Here is a 19,443-nt window from a genome sequence, read left to right on the forward strand (position 1 = left end):
ATGGATAGATGGATGGATGTATGGATAGATGGATGGATGTATGGATAGATGGATGGATGTATGGATAGATGGATGGATAGATGGATAGATGGATGGATGTATGGATAGATGGATGGATAGATGGATAGATGGATGGATGTATGGATAGATGGATGGATAGATGGATAGATGGATGGATAGATGGATAGATGTATGGATAGATGGATAGATGGATGGATAGATGGATAGATGTATGGATAGATGGATAGATGTATGGATAGATGGATAGATGTATGGATAGATGGATAGATGTATGGATAGATGGATAGATGTATGGATAGATGGATAGATGTATGGATAGATGGATAGATGTATGGATAGATGGATAGATGTATGGATAGATGGATAGATGTATGGATGTATGGATAGATGTATGGATGTATGGATAGATGTATGGATGTATGGATAGATGTATGGATGTATGGATAGATGTATGGATGTATGGATAGATGTATGGATGTATGGATAGATGTATGGATGTATGGATAGATGTATGGATGTATGGATAGATGTATGGATGTATGGATAGATGTATGGATGTATGGATAGATGTATGGATGTATGGATAGATGTATGGATGTATGGATAGATGTATGGATGTATGGATAGATGTATGGATGTATGGATAGATGTATGGATGTATGGATAGATGTATGGATGTATGGATAGATGTATGGATGTATGGATAGATGTATGGATGTATGGATAGATGTATGGATGTATGGATAGATGTATGGATGTATGGATAGATGTATGGATGTATGGATAGATGTATGGATGTATGGATAGATGTATGGATGTATGGATAGATGTATGGATGTATGGATAGATGTATGGATGTATGGATAGATGTATGGATGTATGTATAGATGGATAGATGTATAGATGTATAGATAGATGTATAGATAGATGTATAGATGTATAGATGTATAGATAGATGTATAGATAGATGTATAGATGTATAGATGTATAGATAGATGTATAGATAGATGTATAGATGTATAGATGTATAGATAGATGTATAGATAGATGTATAGATGTATAGATGTATAGATAGATGTATAGATGTATAGATGTATAGATGTATAGATGTATAGATAGATGTATAGATGTATAGATGTATAGATGTATAGATGTATAGATAGATGTATAGATGTATAGATGTATAGATGTATAGATAGATGTATAGATGTATAGATAGATGTATAGATGTATAGATAGATGTATAGATGTATAGATGTATAGATGTATAGATAGATGTATAGATGTATAGATAGATGTATAGATGTATAGATGTATAGATAGATGTATAGATGTATAGATGTATAGATAGATGTATAGATGTATAGATGTATAGATAGATGTATAGATGTATAGATGTATAGATAGATGTATAGATGTATAGATGTATAGATAGATGTATAGATGTATAGATGTATAGATAGATGTATAGATGTATAGATGTATAGATAGATGTATAGATGTATAGATGTATAGATAGATGTATAGATGTATAGATGTATAGATAGATGTATAGATGTATAGATGTATAGATAGATGTATAGATGTATAGATGTATAGATAGATGTATAGATGTATAGATGTATAGATAGATGTATAGATGTATAGATGTATAGATAGATGTATAGATGTATAGATGTATAGATAGATGTATAGATGTATAGATGTATAGATAGATGTATAGATGTATAGATGTATAGATAGATAGATGTATATATAGATGTATATATATATATAGATATATATATATATATATATATATATATATATATATATATATACACACATATGGCGGGCCGTCAGGGCCTTCAAGGCCTTCTCTGCTGCCCTAAGAAATATCTGAATCATATTATATTTTGTCCATCAATACTTATTATTCCAAATCGTCTGTTAGCTTCCTTTCATTGCTTTTCCCCCTGGTTGCACTGCTTCCAGATGTGTGTTTTCATATTGAAGCATTTAACCAATCACATTTCAGCCATTATTTGTTGCCAGATCAGATCTGCCTCAAAGCCTTCACAATCAGTTCTGCGGGCTCTGCTGCATAAAACTAGACTGTTGCTTTTAACCAATCAGATTTCGAGTTGGCAACCCCACAATGCTTTTTCATACGCATTAGCATTTTGCTGGCTGGGATATGTCATTGCTTTCAGCAACTATGATTGGCTAGTAGGCGGGCCGCAGCCAGAGATCGCAAACTCCACCCACAATGGCCGACAGAGGCAAAAACAAATGGATTCTGTTGCAGATTTATCTCACAAAGCTATTTTCCAGAAAAAAATGGACATCATTAAGAAAGGGCGGTCAACTCTGAAGCTAGCAAGCCTGTTACAGCCGGGAAAATGGTGTGTGCGCGCCACTTTCAGTGTGCTTACTTAGCTGCACCATCAAATATATCATTGTGTTGATTTAAAGCCATTTTCAAAACGGACTATGCCGGAAATATGACAGGACAGGCTCGACTTTCATCATTAGCTTTGATGGCGATAGGAAAGAAGGAAGAAAGAAAGGAGGATGGATATTGTGTACAGTTAAAAAGAATTTTTGGTGAGTATAATATGGCTATATTCCTGAATATTTCAATTGTGGGCCAAGTTCTGATATCTGAAAAGCTCCAGTGTTTGTATTTAAGCTCCAGTGTTTGTATTTAATCACAAAATGCTGCTAGGAAGTGGATTTTACCCCAGTTTAATTTTTGTCCTTGTGTCATTGACGTCCATCGCTGTCTTTGCCCGGGAAAAATACCCCCCCTGGCCTGTTTGTAATGTCTCAAAAGCTCCAGTATTTGTATTCAATCAATAAATGATGCTAGGAAGTGGATTTTACCTAATTTTAGTGCATTTTTTGTCATTTCACGTATGGACGTATCGACGTTCATCGCTGTCTTTTTACCGGGGAAATGATACTCCGGGCCCGGTTCGGATGTCTAAAAAGCTCCAGTATTTGTATTTAATCAATAAATGTTGTTTTCGGCTGGATTTTACTCCATTTTCGGGCAATGTTTGCCCGTACGCCATTGACGTTCATCGCTGTCTTTTCCCGGGAAAATCACCCCCTTGGCCTGGTTTTAATGTCTGAAAAGCTCCAGTATTTGTATTTAATCATGAAATGCTGCTAGGGAAGTGGATTTTACCCCATTTTTGTGCATTAATGTATTGATTATTTTTTATGTGTCGCAGCTGTAGCTGCAGTAGAGGTTTTATAGCCATAAAATAGTTTTTGAGGGTTGGATTGATACGTTGAAGGCGCTACCAGATTTAATCACTAAATGCTGCTAGGAAGTGGACTATATATATATATATATATATATATATATATATATATATATATATATATATATATAAATCCACTTCCTAGCAGCATTTAGTGATTAAATACAAACAAGCAAAAGCAAAAAAGCACAAAGTACAAAGCAAATCAAAGTAATGGGATCATTAAGAATCACCAAATCATTAAGACAGAAAAGCAGCAAAAACACAAAACGAGCTACGAGTTTCGGTAACAAAAACGGATAGACTCAAAAAGACGTAAAGTTGGACAAAAACTGGAACCACACACAGGAAGTCTTCCACAAGATGGGGAACTTCTGCAGACTGTGACCCCAGGAAAAGACAGCGATGGACTAACAAAATTAGAATTCAGTTTTGTGTAAAGTCACATTAAACGTATGTTTGTGTGTCTGTATATATTAATCCAAGTTAATTTAAATTTGTTTGTTGCGTTACGAGTGCTTTGTCGTGGAAAGTCCCCCTGAAACCCCCAGCCCCCTCTGTGCGTCTCTCTCTCCTGTCGGCGAAATCCGCCCAATTTTAGTTATATTAAACACATTTTATTACTAATAAACCACTAGTTATGTGTTACGTTGTTAATAGATGGCGAATTAGAAGAAATAAAACATTTTTTTCCAATCCAATATCCTGTTTTGGTGTTTTTTCAGAGGGTTGGAACGAATTAATTTGTTTTTAATTCATTTCAATGGTAAACGTTCGCTTGAGTTATGAAAAGCTCGACATACGATCTCAGTCCCGGAACGGATTAAGATCGTATGTCGAGGTACCACTCTATATATACGTACATATATACGTGTATATATATACGTATATACATATGTATATACATACATATACACATACGTACATACATACGTATATACATATATACACATACATATATACGCATACACGGTTATGGTCAAAAGTTTACATACACTTGTGAAGAACATAATGTCACGGCTCTCTTGAGTTTCCAGTTATTTCTACAACTCTGATTTTTCTCTGATAGTGATTGGAACAGATACTTCTTTGTCACAAAAACATTCATAAAATTGTTGGTGACTTAGAAAGTTGTGTCAGTGAAATGAGCTTCATAGCATGGCCTCTTAACTTCTTGTGAGTGATTATGAGTGACTACAGCTGGTGACTTCTCTGAGGCCATTTAAATAGGGCTCATTGGATGCAAACGCCCACAATCGCTACAATGGGAAAGTCAAAGGAGCTCAGCATGGATCTGAAAAAGCAAATCCTTGACTTGAACAAGTCAGGAAGTCACTTGGAGCCATTTCAAAGCAGCTGCAGGTCCCAAGAGCAACAGTGCAAACAATTGTTTGTTAGTATAAAGTGCATGGCACTGTTTTGTCACTGCCACGATCAGGAAGAAAACGCAAGCTATCACCTGCTGCTGAGAGAAAATTGGTCAGGAGGGTGAAGATTCAACCGAGAATCACCAAAAAGCAGATCTGCCATGAATTAGAAGCTGCTGGAACACAGGTGTAGTGTCCACAGTCAAGCGTGTTTTGCATCTCCATGGACTGAGAGGCTGCCGCGCAAGAAGGAAGCCCTTGCTCCAAAAGCGGCACCTTAAGGCTCGACTGAAGTTTGTTGCTGATCACATGGAGAAACATAAGACCTTCTAGAGGAAAGTTCTGTGGTCAGACGAAACAAAAATGGAGCTGTTTGGCCACAATGCCCAGCAATATGTTTGGAGGAGAAAAGGTGAGGCCTTTAACCCCAAGGACACATGCCTACCGTCAAGCACGGTGGTGGTAGTATTATGGTGTGGGCCTGTTTTGCTGCCAACAGAACTGGTGCTTTACAGAGAGTAAATGGGATAATGAAGGAGGATTACCTTCAAATTCTTCAAGATAACCTAAAGTTATCAGCCCAAAGATTGGGTCTTGGGCGCAGTTGGGTGTTCCAACAGGACAATGACCCCAAACACACACCAAAAGTTGTAATTGAATGGCTAAATCAGGCTAGAATTAAGGTTTTCAAATGGCCTTCCCAAAGTCCTGAGTTAAACCCCATTGAGAACTTGTGGACAATGCTGAAGAAACAAGTCCATGTCAGAAAGCCATCAAATTTAACTGAACTGCACCAATTCTGTCAAGAGGAGTGGTCAAAGATTCAACCAGAAGCTTGCTAGAAGCTTGTGGATGGCTAGCAAAAGCGCCTAATTGAAGTGAAAATGGCCAAGGGACATGTTACCAAATATTAGCGCTGGTGTATGTATATTTTTGACCCAGCAGATTTGATCACTTTTTTCTGTTCAGATCTGTTTTTTGGTGATTCTCGGTTGAATCTTCACCCTCCTGACCAATTTTCTCTCAGCAGCAGGTGATAGCTTGTGTTTTCTTCCTGATTGTGGCAGTGACAAAACAGTGCCATGCACTTTATACTTACAAACAATTGTTTGCACTGTTGCTCTTGGGACTTTCCAATTGTAGCGTTTGTGGGCGTTTGCATCCAATGAGCCCTATTTAAATGGACTCAGAGAAGTCACCAGCTGTAGTCAATCATAATCACTCACAAGAAGTTAAGAGGCCATGATATGAAGCTCATTTTCACACAACTTTCTAAGTCACCAAAATTGCTAATTCGTGTTGCTGTGTGTATATTTTCGACCCAGCAGATTTGATCACCTTTTCTGTTAACCCATAATAAAGTCATAAAAGAACCAAACTTCATCAATGTTTTTCGTGACAAAGATGTATCTGTTCCAATCACTCTATCAGAGAAATATCAGAGTTGTAGAAATAACTGGAAACTTAAGAGCCATGACATCATGTTCTTCACAAGTGTATGTAAACTTTTGACCACAACTGTATATATCATGCTGTCCATACACACGCACACGTCCCAACAAAGAGCTTTAAATAGTTTGCAAAACACAATATTTCAATTAATGTGAAAAAACATTATACATACATATATATACACATACATATATATATTTTTATATATATATATATATATATATATATATATATATATATATATATATATATGTATATATAGACATACATACATATATACATACGTACGCACACACACACATATATATATATAAAACGTTTTTGCCACCACCGACATTTATTTAATGACACCCTTATGACATTATTTTCCAACTTTTATTTATATAAGACACATTGACATCAACATTTTTGAAGGAAAATAATTCACAAAGATTGCAGTAAATTAAACAATAAATTAGATTTAATTCAATGCATTTTGAATGAACAGCTGGGATAGGCTCCAGCAACCCCAACGACCCCTGAGGTGATAAACGGTACAGAAAATGAATCAATCAATAAAAATCATCATGTTCAACTAAGGCATGTATCTTGGAAGTTAATTAATGTGTTGTTGTTGTCACTGCAACATCATCTATAAAATGTATACTATACTCCCTATTGAGACTTTTTAGATCTCCAGTCTGGTCTGCTGGTTTCACCACCAGGCATTTTACACGAGATTCTTCTTCAAGTAAGACTACCAGCAGTCACCATTCTTTTTCTTTGAGGCAGTGCAGTTATTGGGCTCAGCTTTAACTGATGAACTGGAGACTTCAGGCAAGAGGTAGGGAGGGTAAATACAGATGGCTCAAAGTTTTTGGTGTTGAAGGAGGTGGTGATGTCATTGTCAAAAAAGAATGCAGACTCCGTGACACGAGGAGTGGTGGGTTCAGGTGTGGCGGCATGAGCAGGTGCTGTCGACAGGACCTCCAACTCGAACTGCAGCAGCTGTCCCATGAAACTAAGGTTGGGTGAGATAACGGCCCGGCGCTCCTTGATGATGTCGAATGCTGCATCCATTTTAAGCTGCTGGGTTCTCATGATGTATGCCATGCATATGGTGGGGGAACGAGAAATGCCCGCTTCACAGTGGACGAGGACCTTTCCCCCAGATTGCTTTATGTGATCTGGACACAGAACAAAATGGACAAATCAGTCATATGAAGAGTAATAAATTTGAAGTACCACCCTGCTATTTACTCGCACTCATTAATTATATACTGCAGCTACAGAAGCATCACTTACAGAGAACTTTTGCAGGAGCCTCATTTTTTTGTATATTTTTTATCATTCATTCATCTTCTGTACCGTACATCTTTCTAAGGGTTCCGGGGGATGCCTACACCCGAGACTGGTCGCCAGTCAGCCATAGGGCACACAGAGAGACAGACGACCGTTCGCACCCAAAATCATCCACGCAGCGAGAATCGAGCCCGCGCCTGTCCTGGCCAAAGTCAGGCGAGTGAACCACTACTCCATCAGGTGGTTTCGTGTGTTTTTATAAACTTAAAATCAATGTCATTTGTACACTATTTTGTAGCCCCTACAACACAGCTGAATGGAACTTTTGTCCTCCCCAACAATTGCATGTCCATGCATTGCTGTCTACTGTTAAACAGTGAAGAATATATTCTAACTGATTTAATAGTTTTCCTTCCCCTGTTTTCTACTTGGGAATAGACAATAAGTGCATAATAAGCAAAAAAAATATTTGCCAGAATTGACTACTTGCGTGTATCCCATAGTGCCCCACAGCTTCGGGGATAACAGCAGTAAGGCAACTCTGTTATTATCATAGAAAGTACAGTAATCCCTCAAATTTTGCGGATATTGTAGACCAGACAAGGCTGCTATCATTGGCGACGTAGGCCGGCGATCTGGCGGTAATGTATTATTATCTAAATATAATCTATATGCAGTCGTACCTCTACTTACGAAGTTAATTGGTTCCAGAACTTTTTTCTAACTTGAAAATTTCGTAAGTACAGGTGTGTACTTTATATGTAAATTATCTAATTCATTCCACAGTCCTCTTTAAACCCTTTTAAAATTGGTCAAAGTGTCCCAATTTTGTATGAAAGATGTGAGGAAACAGACAAAAATCTGAGAAAATTATAAGGACATGATTTATTAATGTCTTCAACTAAATAAAGCATGTGAAAATGTGCCCTGCTGAAATAGTTCCCTCCGCGGCCATTATTATGGGAGACATAATACTTGTGTTTGTACGCCAGATGGCGGCGAGAGCCTGTTCTACCAGGGCCGAAAGCCGTCCACTTTGTACTACATTTTAGACTTTTACCTGTGCCCTGTGTGTGTGTGTAAAAATATGTGCTACGTTGCATTTGTACGCTTTATAAGGGGAATTGCAATCATTAATAAGGGGAGCATTTAGTCAAGGTGAACAGGTATGTAAGAGAGAATCTTGAAACATGGATAGTGGTTGTCGTGAGACAGTATTGGATTGAATGCTTTTATTGTTATTATATGAGATAGAGCCCGGTGGCGAGAGTGGTTAGCGCATTGGCCTCACAGCTCTGAGGTCCTGGGTTCAAATCCAGGTCACCTCCACCTGTTGGGAGGTGTTAAGGGCATGTCCCACCGGGAGGAGGCCACGGGTCTCCCAGCTGGCCCGGGTATGCCTTGGGATAGATACTCCCGGAAGAGCTGGATGAAGTGGCTGGGGAGAGGGAAGTCTGGGATTCCCTGCTGAAGCCCCCGCAACCCGACTTTGGATGAAGCGGAAGAAAATGAGATGAGATGAGAGATGAGATGTCAGGATGCTCTCCATCGACTACAGCTCAGGCTTTAACATCATAAGACCGGCTATTCTTATCCCCAAGTTGGCCAACCTGGGGCTCCCACCTTCCACATGCTCCTGGATTGAGGACTTTCTGATAAATCGACCCCAGCACGTGAAGCTGGGTCGCCACCTCTCATCTGCCCGAACACTCAGTAACGGCTCACCCCAAGGCTGTTTACTGAGTCCACTACTCTACTCACTATACACACACGACTGCAGACCCACGCACCCTGAGAACATTATTGTGAAATTTGCGGATGATACAACGGTGGTGGGGATGGTCAAAGAAGAGAATGAGACGGCCTACTGAGATGAGGTCCTTAGACTCAGCAAGTGGTCCGCTCTCAACAACTTGGCGCTGAATGTCTCCAAAACCAGAGAACTCATCCTGAACTTCCGACAGAACAAGGCTGCTCCGTCGCCCCTGTATATTAATGGCAAATGAGTGGAGCAAGTAGAGTTTTTCAAATTCCTAGGAGTCCAGTGCTGATCTCACTTGGGCGGCAAACACCACAGCACTCATCAAGAAGACACAGCTGAGGCTACATTTCCTAAGAGTACTCAGGAAGGACCAACTGAACACCAACTTGTGGATGACATTCTATCGGTTTGCCATTGAGAGCATGCTGACCTATGCTGTATCAATGTGGCACTCAAGCTGCACAGAAGCCGAACAAAAAAGACTGCAGAGGGTGATCAACACAGCTCAAAAGATCATAAACTGCCCCCTACCCACCTTGTCCAGCATCTACGAATCCCGGTGCCTTAGAAGGGCAGAGAGCATTATAAAAGACAATACACATCCTGGCTTCCACCACTTCAACCTGCTGCCCTCTGGAAGGCGCTACAGAGCTATAACTGCCAAGACAAACAGACTCAAGGACAGTTTCTTCCCAGGAGCTATCACCATACTCAACTCGGGGTTCGTCAGCTAGGACAGGGGTGGGCAAACTATTCCAAAGGGCCGCAGTGGGTGCGGGTTTTCCAACCCATTGAGAGGGCACCTTTTCACCAATCTGGTGTCCTACAAGTGCAATCAGTGGATTGCAGTCAGCCGCTTCTTGTAATCTGCAGAAATCTTATTAGTTAAACTATCTGTGCTATATCAGTTGGAATAAAAACCTGCACCCACAGCGGTTCTCGAGGTTTGCCAATCCCTGACCTAGGACCTAATCAAGACTTATTACTACTACTTATACTTCTTATGTTGACCACTTATTTATCTATTACTATTTCAGGATTATTTATTAATCATTACTATTTAGTGATTATTTATTTATCATTACTATATATTGATTTTCTATGTGTTTGCTTATTTGTTGTTGCGTCCATAGACTCAGCGAGTGGTGCAACTAGGCGCTGAATGTCTCCAGAAACCTGGAACTCATCCTGGACTTCAGACGGATCAAGCCCGCTCCGGTCTGCTGACCTCACTTGGACTATTTATTTATTTCTTATTTAATGATTATTTACTGATTATTTATCTCTACTATATATTGATTTTCTATGTGTCTGCTTGTTTGTTGTTGCGTTCATAGACTCAGCAAGTGGTGCGACTTGGCGCTGAACATCGACAAAAACCATGGAACTCATCATGGACTTCAGCCAGAACAAGCCCGCTTCAGTCTGCTGACCTCACTTGGACTACTTATTTATTCATTTCCTATTTATTTATGATTTATTTGTCCTTCTGTTGTTATTTGTGCACTATGTGGTGAAAGCTTTAAATCTCATTATACAGTAATACCTCGACATACGAGTAATATTTTGAGCAAATATTTATCTTGAGATACGAGACAAATTTTGATATACGAGCATACAGCGGACGCGAGAGGCTGCTCATGTGAACATCATGTCTTTCTGGTCGCAACTCCCTCGTGTAATGTCTCTACGAGCACTGGGTTGAGTGTTGCATTTTTTTCAGTGTTTTTTTCCCGTTAGTCAGCGCAGAATGGTGGAGGAGCTTGCTCAATAATACGAGCGGAGTGTATACTACTTCTCGTTGGCAAGTGGTCGTGCGTTATCCTATTGTGAGGACATTTGTGTGCATCATTTTGGGAATATTTTGAAGGGAAGACGAAAGCAAACAACCCTCGATAGGTTGCATCGGAAAGTCAGGGTGGAGGCGGGGCAAATAGAGCCAACCGGGGAGAAGAAAGGTATACAAATTTAAAACAAAATTAGAATTAAGTTCAGTGCAAGGTTAGATTAAACTTATTTTTGAGTTTGTCTGCATTGTAATACAAGTTCATTTAAATGTGTTTATGTTACGAGCGCGTTGCTGTGCAAAAGTTCCTTCTACATATCTGGGTACCGTGCTTGTCTCCCTCGTCTTGCGTTCTTTTTTTTTAATTCATATCTTTCAGAATGACTTTCTGCGCAACTATTGCAGTAATATGAACCATAGGAAAAAATTGAGATTATCGACATTAGAAGCAATTTTACCGCCACAACATCTTAAACTTCTGGTAAGAAAATTGTAAAAAATCTTGCGATTTGGTCATAAAAGCAAAGACCTCATGTATATGCACTCTAAGTTTGCTTCAGTTTTATGTACAAAATTTTGCCCGTTATACTCGAATAAATACGGTACCTGTTTTGTCTCAGGTTTATTTATCTGTTTGGTTGATATTAAGGCCAGGTATGTCTATTGCTCATCGCATGTGTGTTTTATGAGAGGGGGTTTTGTGATGTGATGTCTAACGGCTGTGTGACAACAACAAACAATGTTCTGAGGGTAATTATTGCAGGCTGAAAAAACAATCTGTGGGGGTTTGCGATGTTGACACTAGAATGCGGCGGGAGTTTGGCGACTTGAAAAGTAGCTCTGTGAACAAAAAAGGTTAGACACTACTAGTGCAGGGCTTCACTCGCCTGACTTCGGTGCGGACAGGCGCGGGCTCGATTCTGGCTGGTAACGGTATGATTCTGAGTGCAAATGGTAGTCTGTCTCTCTGTGTGCCCTAAGGCTTACTAGCGACCAGTCCAGAGCAGGGGTAGGGAACCTATGGCTCGGGATGGTTGCATATGGCTCTCCGAGGTCAAATATGGAAACCCCTGGTGAAAGTACTGAGTCCCAATAACACAAATAAGAGCATTGCTAATTGAGCAAACAGGTCCACTGAGGACGCCATCGCCGTAGCTCTACATACAGCACTGAGCCACCATGGGAACTACGTTAGGATGCTTTTCATTGACTATAGCTCAGCCTTCAACACTATAATACCGGACATTCTGGCTGACAAACTCTCCCACCTTGGACTATCCTCTTCCATCTACTGCTGGATTAAGAACTTCTTAACCAACCGTCCACAAGCTGTTAGACTTGGTCCCCACCTCTCTTCCTCCATTACACTGAGCACTGGCTCCCCTGAAGGCTGTGCACTGAGTCCCCTTCTGTACTCCCTGTACACATACGACTGTACACCGACCCACCAGTCTAACTCCATCATCAAATTTGCTGATGACACCACTGTGGTCGGACTCATATCAGGGGGGATGAGTCTGCCTACAGAGATGAGGTCAACAAACTGTCTTTGTGGTGTTTGGTGAACAATCTCACACTAAACACCACAAAAACTACAGAAATAATCCTGGACTTTCGCAAATGCAGCACAGATCTGGCCCCACTCCTCATAAATGGAGTAAGCGTAGACAGGGTCCAGTCCTTCAAATTCCTGGGGGTCCACATCACGGACAAGCTCTCCTGGTCTACCAACACCACGGCAGTGGTGAAGGCCCAGAAACGACTCCATTTCCTGAGCGTACTCAGGAGGAGCGACTTGGACACTAAGCTTCTGGTAACCTTCTATAGAGCCACTGTGGAGTGCATCCTGACATACTGCATTACCGTGTGGTATGCTGGGAGCACGGCAGCAGACAGAAAAGCCATGCAGAGAGCGATCAACACCGCCCAGAAGATCATCGGCTGTTCTCTGCCCTCACTGGATGACATTGCCAGCCCTTGCTACCTCAACAGAGCATTATTAGGGACCCATACCACCCTGGTCACAACCTCTTCCAGCTGCTGCCCTCTGGCAGACGCTACAGGTCTCACAAAGCACGGACAAATAGACTTAGGGAGTTTTTTTCCCACAGCCATCAGGACTCTGAACTTGCATTAGCATGACACACAATCCCTTCCGTGCAATAACTTCGGGGTGTGCAATAACAATGTGCAATATCTTAGATTGTGCAATAATTTAGAATTTACCTTGCCCGGACGTGACTTTTTTATATTTTTGTATTACTTATTTTTGTTTTTACTGGGAAAACTCACTTTGTGGAGTAGCACCACCAATTTCGTTATACACAGCTGTGTATGATGACAATAAAATACTTTTGATTTTTTATTTTGATCACATCGGCACTGTGGCGTTGACACTACCTCTAGCCCCCTCTTAAATCATTTTTTTAAAATTTAGACCATTCTGCATGCATACTCTCATACCTTGACATACGAGTGCCCCGACATACGAGGAATTTGAGATATGAGTAAAATTCCGAGCTAATGTTTACCTTGAGAAACGAGACACATTTTGAGATCCGAGCATTCGTGACAGCTGCGAGTGGCTGCTTATGATTTCAGTGCACTGTCTTTCTCGCCGCATCTCCCTCGTGCAAAGATCTCTACGAGTACTGGGCGGCAGCGTTCCATTTTTCCGTGTTTTTTTTTTGCGTTAGACAGTGCAGAATTAAGGTAAACACAATGGATCCTAAGCAAGCCGGTGTAATGAAGGATAGTGCGAAGAAAAGGTATATGATGGCAATCGATATTAAGCATGAAATAATAGAAAAACATGAGTAGTGTACGTGTATGACTGAGCTGGTTCGCCATCGCCAATATGTATGGAGAAGCAGGAAGTTCGCCACGAAAGCCGCGGTGGAATACATTAACCTCTTTGCCTTGGTTATTGCACAAGAAGGTTTAAATTTTGTGTAACATAAGATTAAAACTTTTTTAAAGTGTGTTTAAAGGAATCTAACTTCATTTAAGTTAAATTTAAAGTTTTTGTTATGTAACAAGCGCATCCGAATAACTATTTTGTAATTCACCATCTACTAACAGAGTAACAAATGACTAGTGGTTATGATGTTTAATAATAAAATGATACAATACGATGTTATTGTATCATTTTATTATTAAAATGACTAGTGGTTATGATGTTTGATAATAAAATGATACACTACGATGGTATTGTATCATTTTATTATTAAACATCATAACCACTAGTCATTTGTTACTCTGTTAGTAGATGGTGAATTACAAAATAGGTTTTTCCATTATAATATCCTGTTTTTTGTGTTTTTTTCAGAGGGTAGGAACGGATTAATTTGTATTTAGTTCATTTCTATCGGAAACATTGATTGGAGATACGAGTAAATCGACATACGAGCTCAGTCCCAGATTAACGCATTAAGTTTGTATCTCAAGGTATGACTGTACATGTTTTCACGCCTATACAAAAGACTGTAATGTGTTAATATCTAAATTTAATGTATAAATTAAAAAATAATAATACTTTAAGTACTGTACTCACGTTCAAAATAGTATCTCTCGGCTTGATTTAAAAAAAAAAGTTATTAGGAGCTTTAGTCCAACTCCTCTTTGTCAGATTCAAGAGGCATTGGATCATCGATGAAATCTTCAGGAGGCGCCGGGCAGTGTGTTGAAGTCCTCTCGTCATGCCAGCATGACTTGTATAGACAAGGGCGTAAATTCCTCATAATGCTGGTTCATGATTTTTATTGGTGGTTACCACTCCCTTAGTGTCCTTGGAAAAAGATATTGTGGCTGTTCGCTTCTTCTTTCTTCATGTAACGCATGGTAGATTCATTTATGCCACAATGGGGTGCTCCTCAAGTAATTGGCAGTCTTATTTAATGAGGTCTAAATCTAGGCTACACCCTCAAACAATACACAATCGTAATAAAAAAAACTAACCAATGCTGGACAATGGCTACTTTGTGCTTTGTCTATAAATAACCTCAAACATTTGCTGGTGTTATTATGTGCCATCGCGCTCCTATGCACACTGTGCTCCACAGGCCTCAATAGACAAGGTCCCCCATACCCATTCAACCTCCCCTGCCTGCTCATTCCTGCCCTGCCGCTTGTCACATTGACTGATGGCTACACCCACCAGAGATTAGGCCTTGTTGGCGATTAGTACATGAAAATTGCTTTTTCAAACTACAACGCTGGAGGGGGTAAACTTCTCATCAAACCCTGAAAGAAAGTGACTGGTTGTATATGTTTGTGGAAGCTTGAGGCCAGGCAATGAAGGTAAACGGATTATCTGGGTTAACTGGGTTACTTATAGCCAGCCCTCTCTTGTGAATGGTGGTAGACAAACACACGCTGAGGGTTTATTTGAGGCCGGCGATGATACCTTTTAAAAATAAACACCTATGCAGAGTCTAATTTAAACAGACTTTTTGCATGCAATCTGCAACTATAAATATATAGACGCGGAAGGTGGTGTTATTCTGGGTGAAGATCTATCCTTGGGACGATGTATATGTCTTTCTTGCCAAATAGTCTGGCTTAGCGCACTATTTGAGCAGTGAGTTGAGAAAAAATAAACATGTAAATCTATCATTGAGAACTAAAGCTTCAGGCAGAAGAGCTCCAGATTGTGTTAAATGTGACTTAAAACGTTTAACTCACTGATAAATTCTATTGCCTCTTGAAAGTGGGAGCTGATGTCCGCCATTTGGCTGTCTTCCACTGGGATCCACTTGTAGTTATAATGGTCCTTAGCAGGCTGCATGTCCCTACGTGACACGTTGAGCAAGGCAGTGATGTGAAGGTCAGTGAGATAGTCCTGCCTGGTGGCGTGGTAGGCACTGCCGAGATAGAGGAAAGGCAGGATCTCCACAGGTTTACCCTGAAAGTGAGAGATGGGTAGGTGGGGAACAAGATGTGAGTAAGGATAAAACACCTTAATAAAACTGAAAGTGTGACAAATAATTAAAATCCTGTCAATTTGAAGGAACGCATAATTATTAAAGAGAGAGAGGGAGAGAGAGAAAGGACAGGAGAGACTTGGACGTGCTCGTAACATAACATAAACTTTAAATTTATTATTATAAGACTCGAGTCGATTCGATTCAATTCGATTCGAATTTTATTTCATCCCGTATTCGGGAAATTTCCTTGGTTACAGTAGACACAGAAGACATTGCAGACCTAGGTAAAAAAAATATTATAACTTTTTTTTACCTTCAGTGATCAGTCCTAGTATCAACAGTGGCTTCCAATTACGAGTTTCAGCATGGATTTTCACATTTTTATGAACTTAAAAATAATAATAATAATAATTAATAGCGTGAAAAATTGGGAAGTAGTGAATTTGCAATAAGTGAAGATGCGATAATCGAGGGATTACTGTATACACACACACTTAAAAATAAGTTTTAATCTTACATTACACTAAATTTAAACCTTCTTGTGCAATAACCGAGGCAAAGATGTTAATGTATGTATTCCACCACGGCTTTCAAGGCGGAACTTCCTGTTTCTCCATGCCTCAGAACCGAGTGGATCCCAGTTTGTTTTTTTAAATTATCAAACAAGCCACGACTCACTTTGAAGGGTTCAGCTGGTGTCGTAGAGGCCCTTTTTTCAGATGCTTGTTTTGCTTTCATGTCCTCGCTGATTCTGCTGGCTTTTTCGCATATTATCAGTCACGCTATTTCCCGCTACCTGTTTATTTTTCATCCATATTAAAAGAAGGCTAGCTCTCATTATGAATGCCACTGTGCAACTTGGAATTTATGGTAAGTCCTTTAGAAGGCTTGGTTTCCTCTATAGCATCCTTCTGCTTAAGGATGGTACATATTGTCGAAGTACTCCTCTCGTATTGTGGAGCCAAATCAGTCACGTGGACACCACTCTCATGTTTTTTCAATTATTTTGTGCTTACTATCGATTGTCATTATAGACTTTTCTTCTCACTACTCATCATTGCACCAGCTTGCTTTGGACCCATTGTTTTTCCCTTAATTCCGCACTGATTAACGCAAAAAAACACGTAAAAAAATGCAACCTGTACGCCCAGTGCTCATAGATATCTTTACGCGAGGGATACGGAGAGAGTGCGTTGTTATCATTAGCAGCCTCTCACATACTCGGCCACCTGGCTGTCTCGCATGCTCGTATCTCAAGGCAAATATTTGCTCGAAATTTTCCTCGTATCTCAAATTTCTCGTATCTTGGGGCACTCATTCATTGCCATTAATGGATGCCATTTTGACAAATTTAGATATAATCTACCGAACGTCCAGCACCATCAATAGTACTGAAAAAATGATCATTCACTGTCAATTCAAAAGATTTAGAGTTCCCTTACCTGGTCATAGTCTGGTTTACAATGACCAAATTTCTCATGATTGGTTCTTTTCTCGCGCTCAGTTCCGCTCTGCTCGATGCATTTCACTTCTGTGCAAAGTTCTGGGTATTGCGAATGGAAGTTTTCATATCCTCCTATGAGAAGAGGGTAGTAGAACATGTACTGAGTTCAGTGTAATCAACACACGAATATACCTCTTATGAAACAATAGAGTTTATCAAACAGTTTTAGCACGGGATTATGAACTGATTATAAAAACCTCATTAATTACTGGACTTCGCTAATCCTTTTTATTTACAGGATGTAAAGACGTCGGGCTGCGGTTGAGGTGTTCAAACACATGACCATGAACACAGCTAATTATTGCAAAATCACCTTAGTTTTTTTCTTCCGTTTTGTACAGAAAGTCCGTTTCACAGTTTCTCATATTTGTCGGCAATGACTCATCGGCTTCAGTGACGTACGTGTATAATCAGTTCAGTATCTTGCAACACAAATGGAATTCAACGTGGGAGACAGAAAACATACGTGTTTGATTGTGTAAATAGGTCATAAACGAGGTAAAGCTAGATTGTGTCGTTTTCTTTTTGACGAACGTCATTATTATAAATGGAATGAAATAATGGTTGGAAAATCCATAACATATCAAAGGATGACGAATACGTATATGACTTATAAACATACTATATTATTTGAACTCGTTTCGCTGACACAAATGCTAGAAATCTCCACGTTTCTACATATCTTTACATTCATTTTTCTTTGAATTTACCTTTTAAGAAGCAGATTTTGGTCCCACTACCCACATCCGTTAGGGTGTTTATTACTATTTGAGCTACGCTGTCCTTCTTCAGCTTCTGCCAGTGGGACGTCCGGTCATCCAGCGCCACCACCGCCGAAATGCTCCCTTCCCGGAGCCGCAGTAGGGCTCTCTGGTCTGGGATGACGAACTGCAGAGGCACCGGCCTTCCCCGAGACCTCCGGACCACTACGGAGTTGAGATTGACATTGACGGAGCCTTTGATGCTGGCGTTTCGAAATGACAAATAAGGTCGACAGTCCACAATAAGGCAGCTCCCGCGCTCCTTCCTGATAATCCTCCGCAAGTGGCGGCGGTCGATGTTGGACACTTTCATTTTGGTTATTTATTATTGCCCCCAAAATACGAATGAATTCTTGAATGAAGAGTACATATAGCTCCTGACTAACGACAAGCACAGCAGCACCCTTCAGTGCCTACATTACCTCCAGGGAGATTCTGGCCCAGTCTTTTTCTAATGAATGGGACTGCGATGCACCTGACGTCATTGACCAAATATGGACAGCACTGAGGAGCGGCCAAAGTCAAAGACACGCCTTCTACTATGACGAAAGGACCAAACCGCGCCCTCGATAGATTCTACACTTATTCTACCATATTTTTATAAAGACGCTTCTAGCAATGGCTGTCCGTGCATTTTCTGGTAGCGCCTTCAACGTATCAATCCAACCCTCAAAAACTATTTTATGGCTATAAAACCTATACTGCAGCTACAGCTACGACACAAAAAATAATCAATACATTAATGCACAAAAATGGGGTAAAATCCACTTCCTAGCAGCATTTCATGATTAAATACAAATACTGGAGCTTTTCAGACATTAAAACCAGGCCAGGGGGATGATTTTCCCGGGAAAAGACAGCGATGAACGTCAAAGGCGTACGGGCAAACATTGCCCGAAAATGGGGTAAAATCCAGCCGAAAACAGCATTTATTGATTAAATACAAATACTGGAGCTTTTTAGACATCAGAACTGGGCCCAGAGTATCATTTCCCCAGTAAAAAGACAGTGATGAACGTTGATACGTCCATATACATCCATAAGTGAAACGGCAAAAAAATGCACTAAAATGAGGTAAAATCCACTTCCTAGCAGCATTTATTGATTGAATACAAATACTGGAGCTTTTGAGACATTACAACCAGGCCAGGGGGGTGATTTTTCCCGGGAAAAGAAAGTGATGGACGTCAATGGCGAAACGGCAAAAATTTTACTTGCGTAAAATGGGGTAAAATCCACTTCCTGGCAGCATTTAGTGATTAAATACAAACACTGGAGCTTAAATACAAACACTGGAGCTTTTCAGATATCAGAACCGGGCCCACAATTGAAA

The 19,443-nt window shown here is 40.1% G+C and overlaps 1 protein-coding gene and 1 long non-coding RNA gene across 2 annotated transcripts; one reads left to right on the forward strand and one right to left on the reverse strand.

Annotated features, from left to right (window-relative positions):
• Positions 1-6,444: 6,444 nt before the first annotated feature.
• On the reverse strand, positions 6,445-18,570 carry dusp5 (dual specificity phosphatase 5). Its single transcript, XM_077605774.1, has 4 exons — positions 18,060-18,570; positions 17,288-17,421; positions 15,604-15,823; positions 6,445-7,257 (listed from the first exon to the last, which is right to left on the reverse strand). Exons 1-4 carry the CDS (start codon positions 18,421-18,423, stop codon positions 6,818-6,820), a joined length of 1,158 nt encoding a protein of 385 aa, XP_077461900.1. The 5' UTR covers positions 18,424-18,570; the 3' UTR covers positions 6,445-6,817.
• Positions 6,558-11,539, forward strand: LOC144077787 (uncharacterized). Its single transcript, XR_013301093.1, has 3 exons — positions 6,558-7,588; positions 10,268-10,352; positions 10,472-11,539. It is a non-coding gene; the product is annotated as an uncharacterized LOC144077787 (long non-coding RNA).
• Positions 18,571-19,443: the final 873 nt, after the last annotated feature.

This window comes from Stigmatopora argus, chromosome 7 (assembly GCF_051989625.1).
Source record: "Stigmatopora argus isolate UIUO_Sarg chromosome 7, RoL_Sarg_1.0, whole genome shotgun sequence".
In the NCBI taxonomy this organism is placed as follows: domain Eukaryota; kingdom Metazoa; phylum Chordata; class Actinopteri; order Syngnathiformes; family Syngnathidae; genus Stigmatopora; species Stigmatopora argus.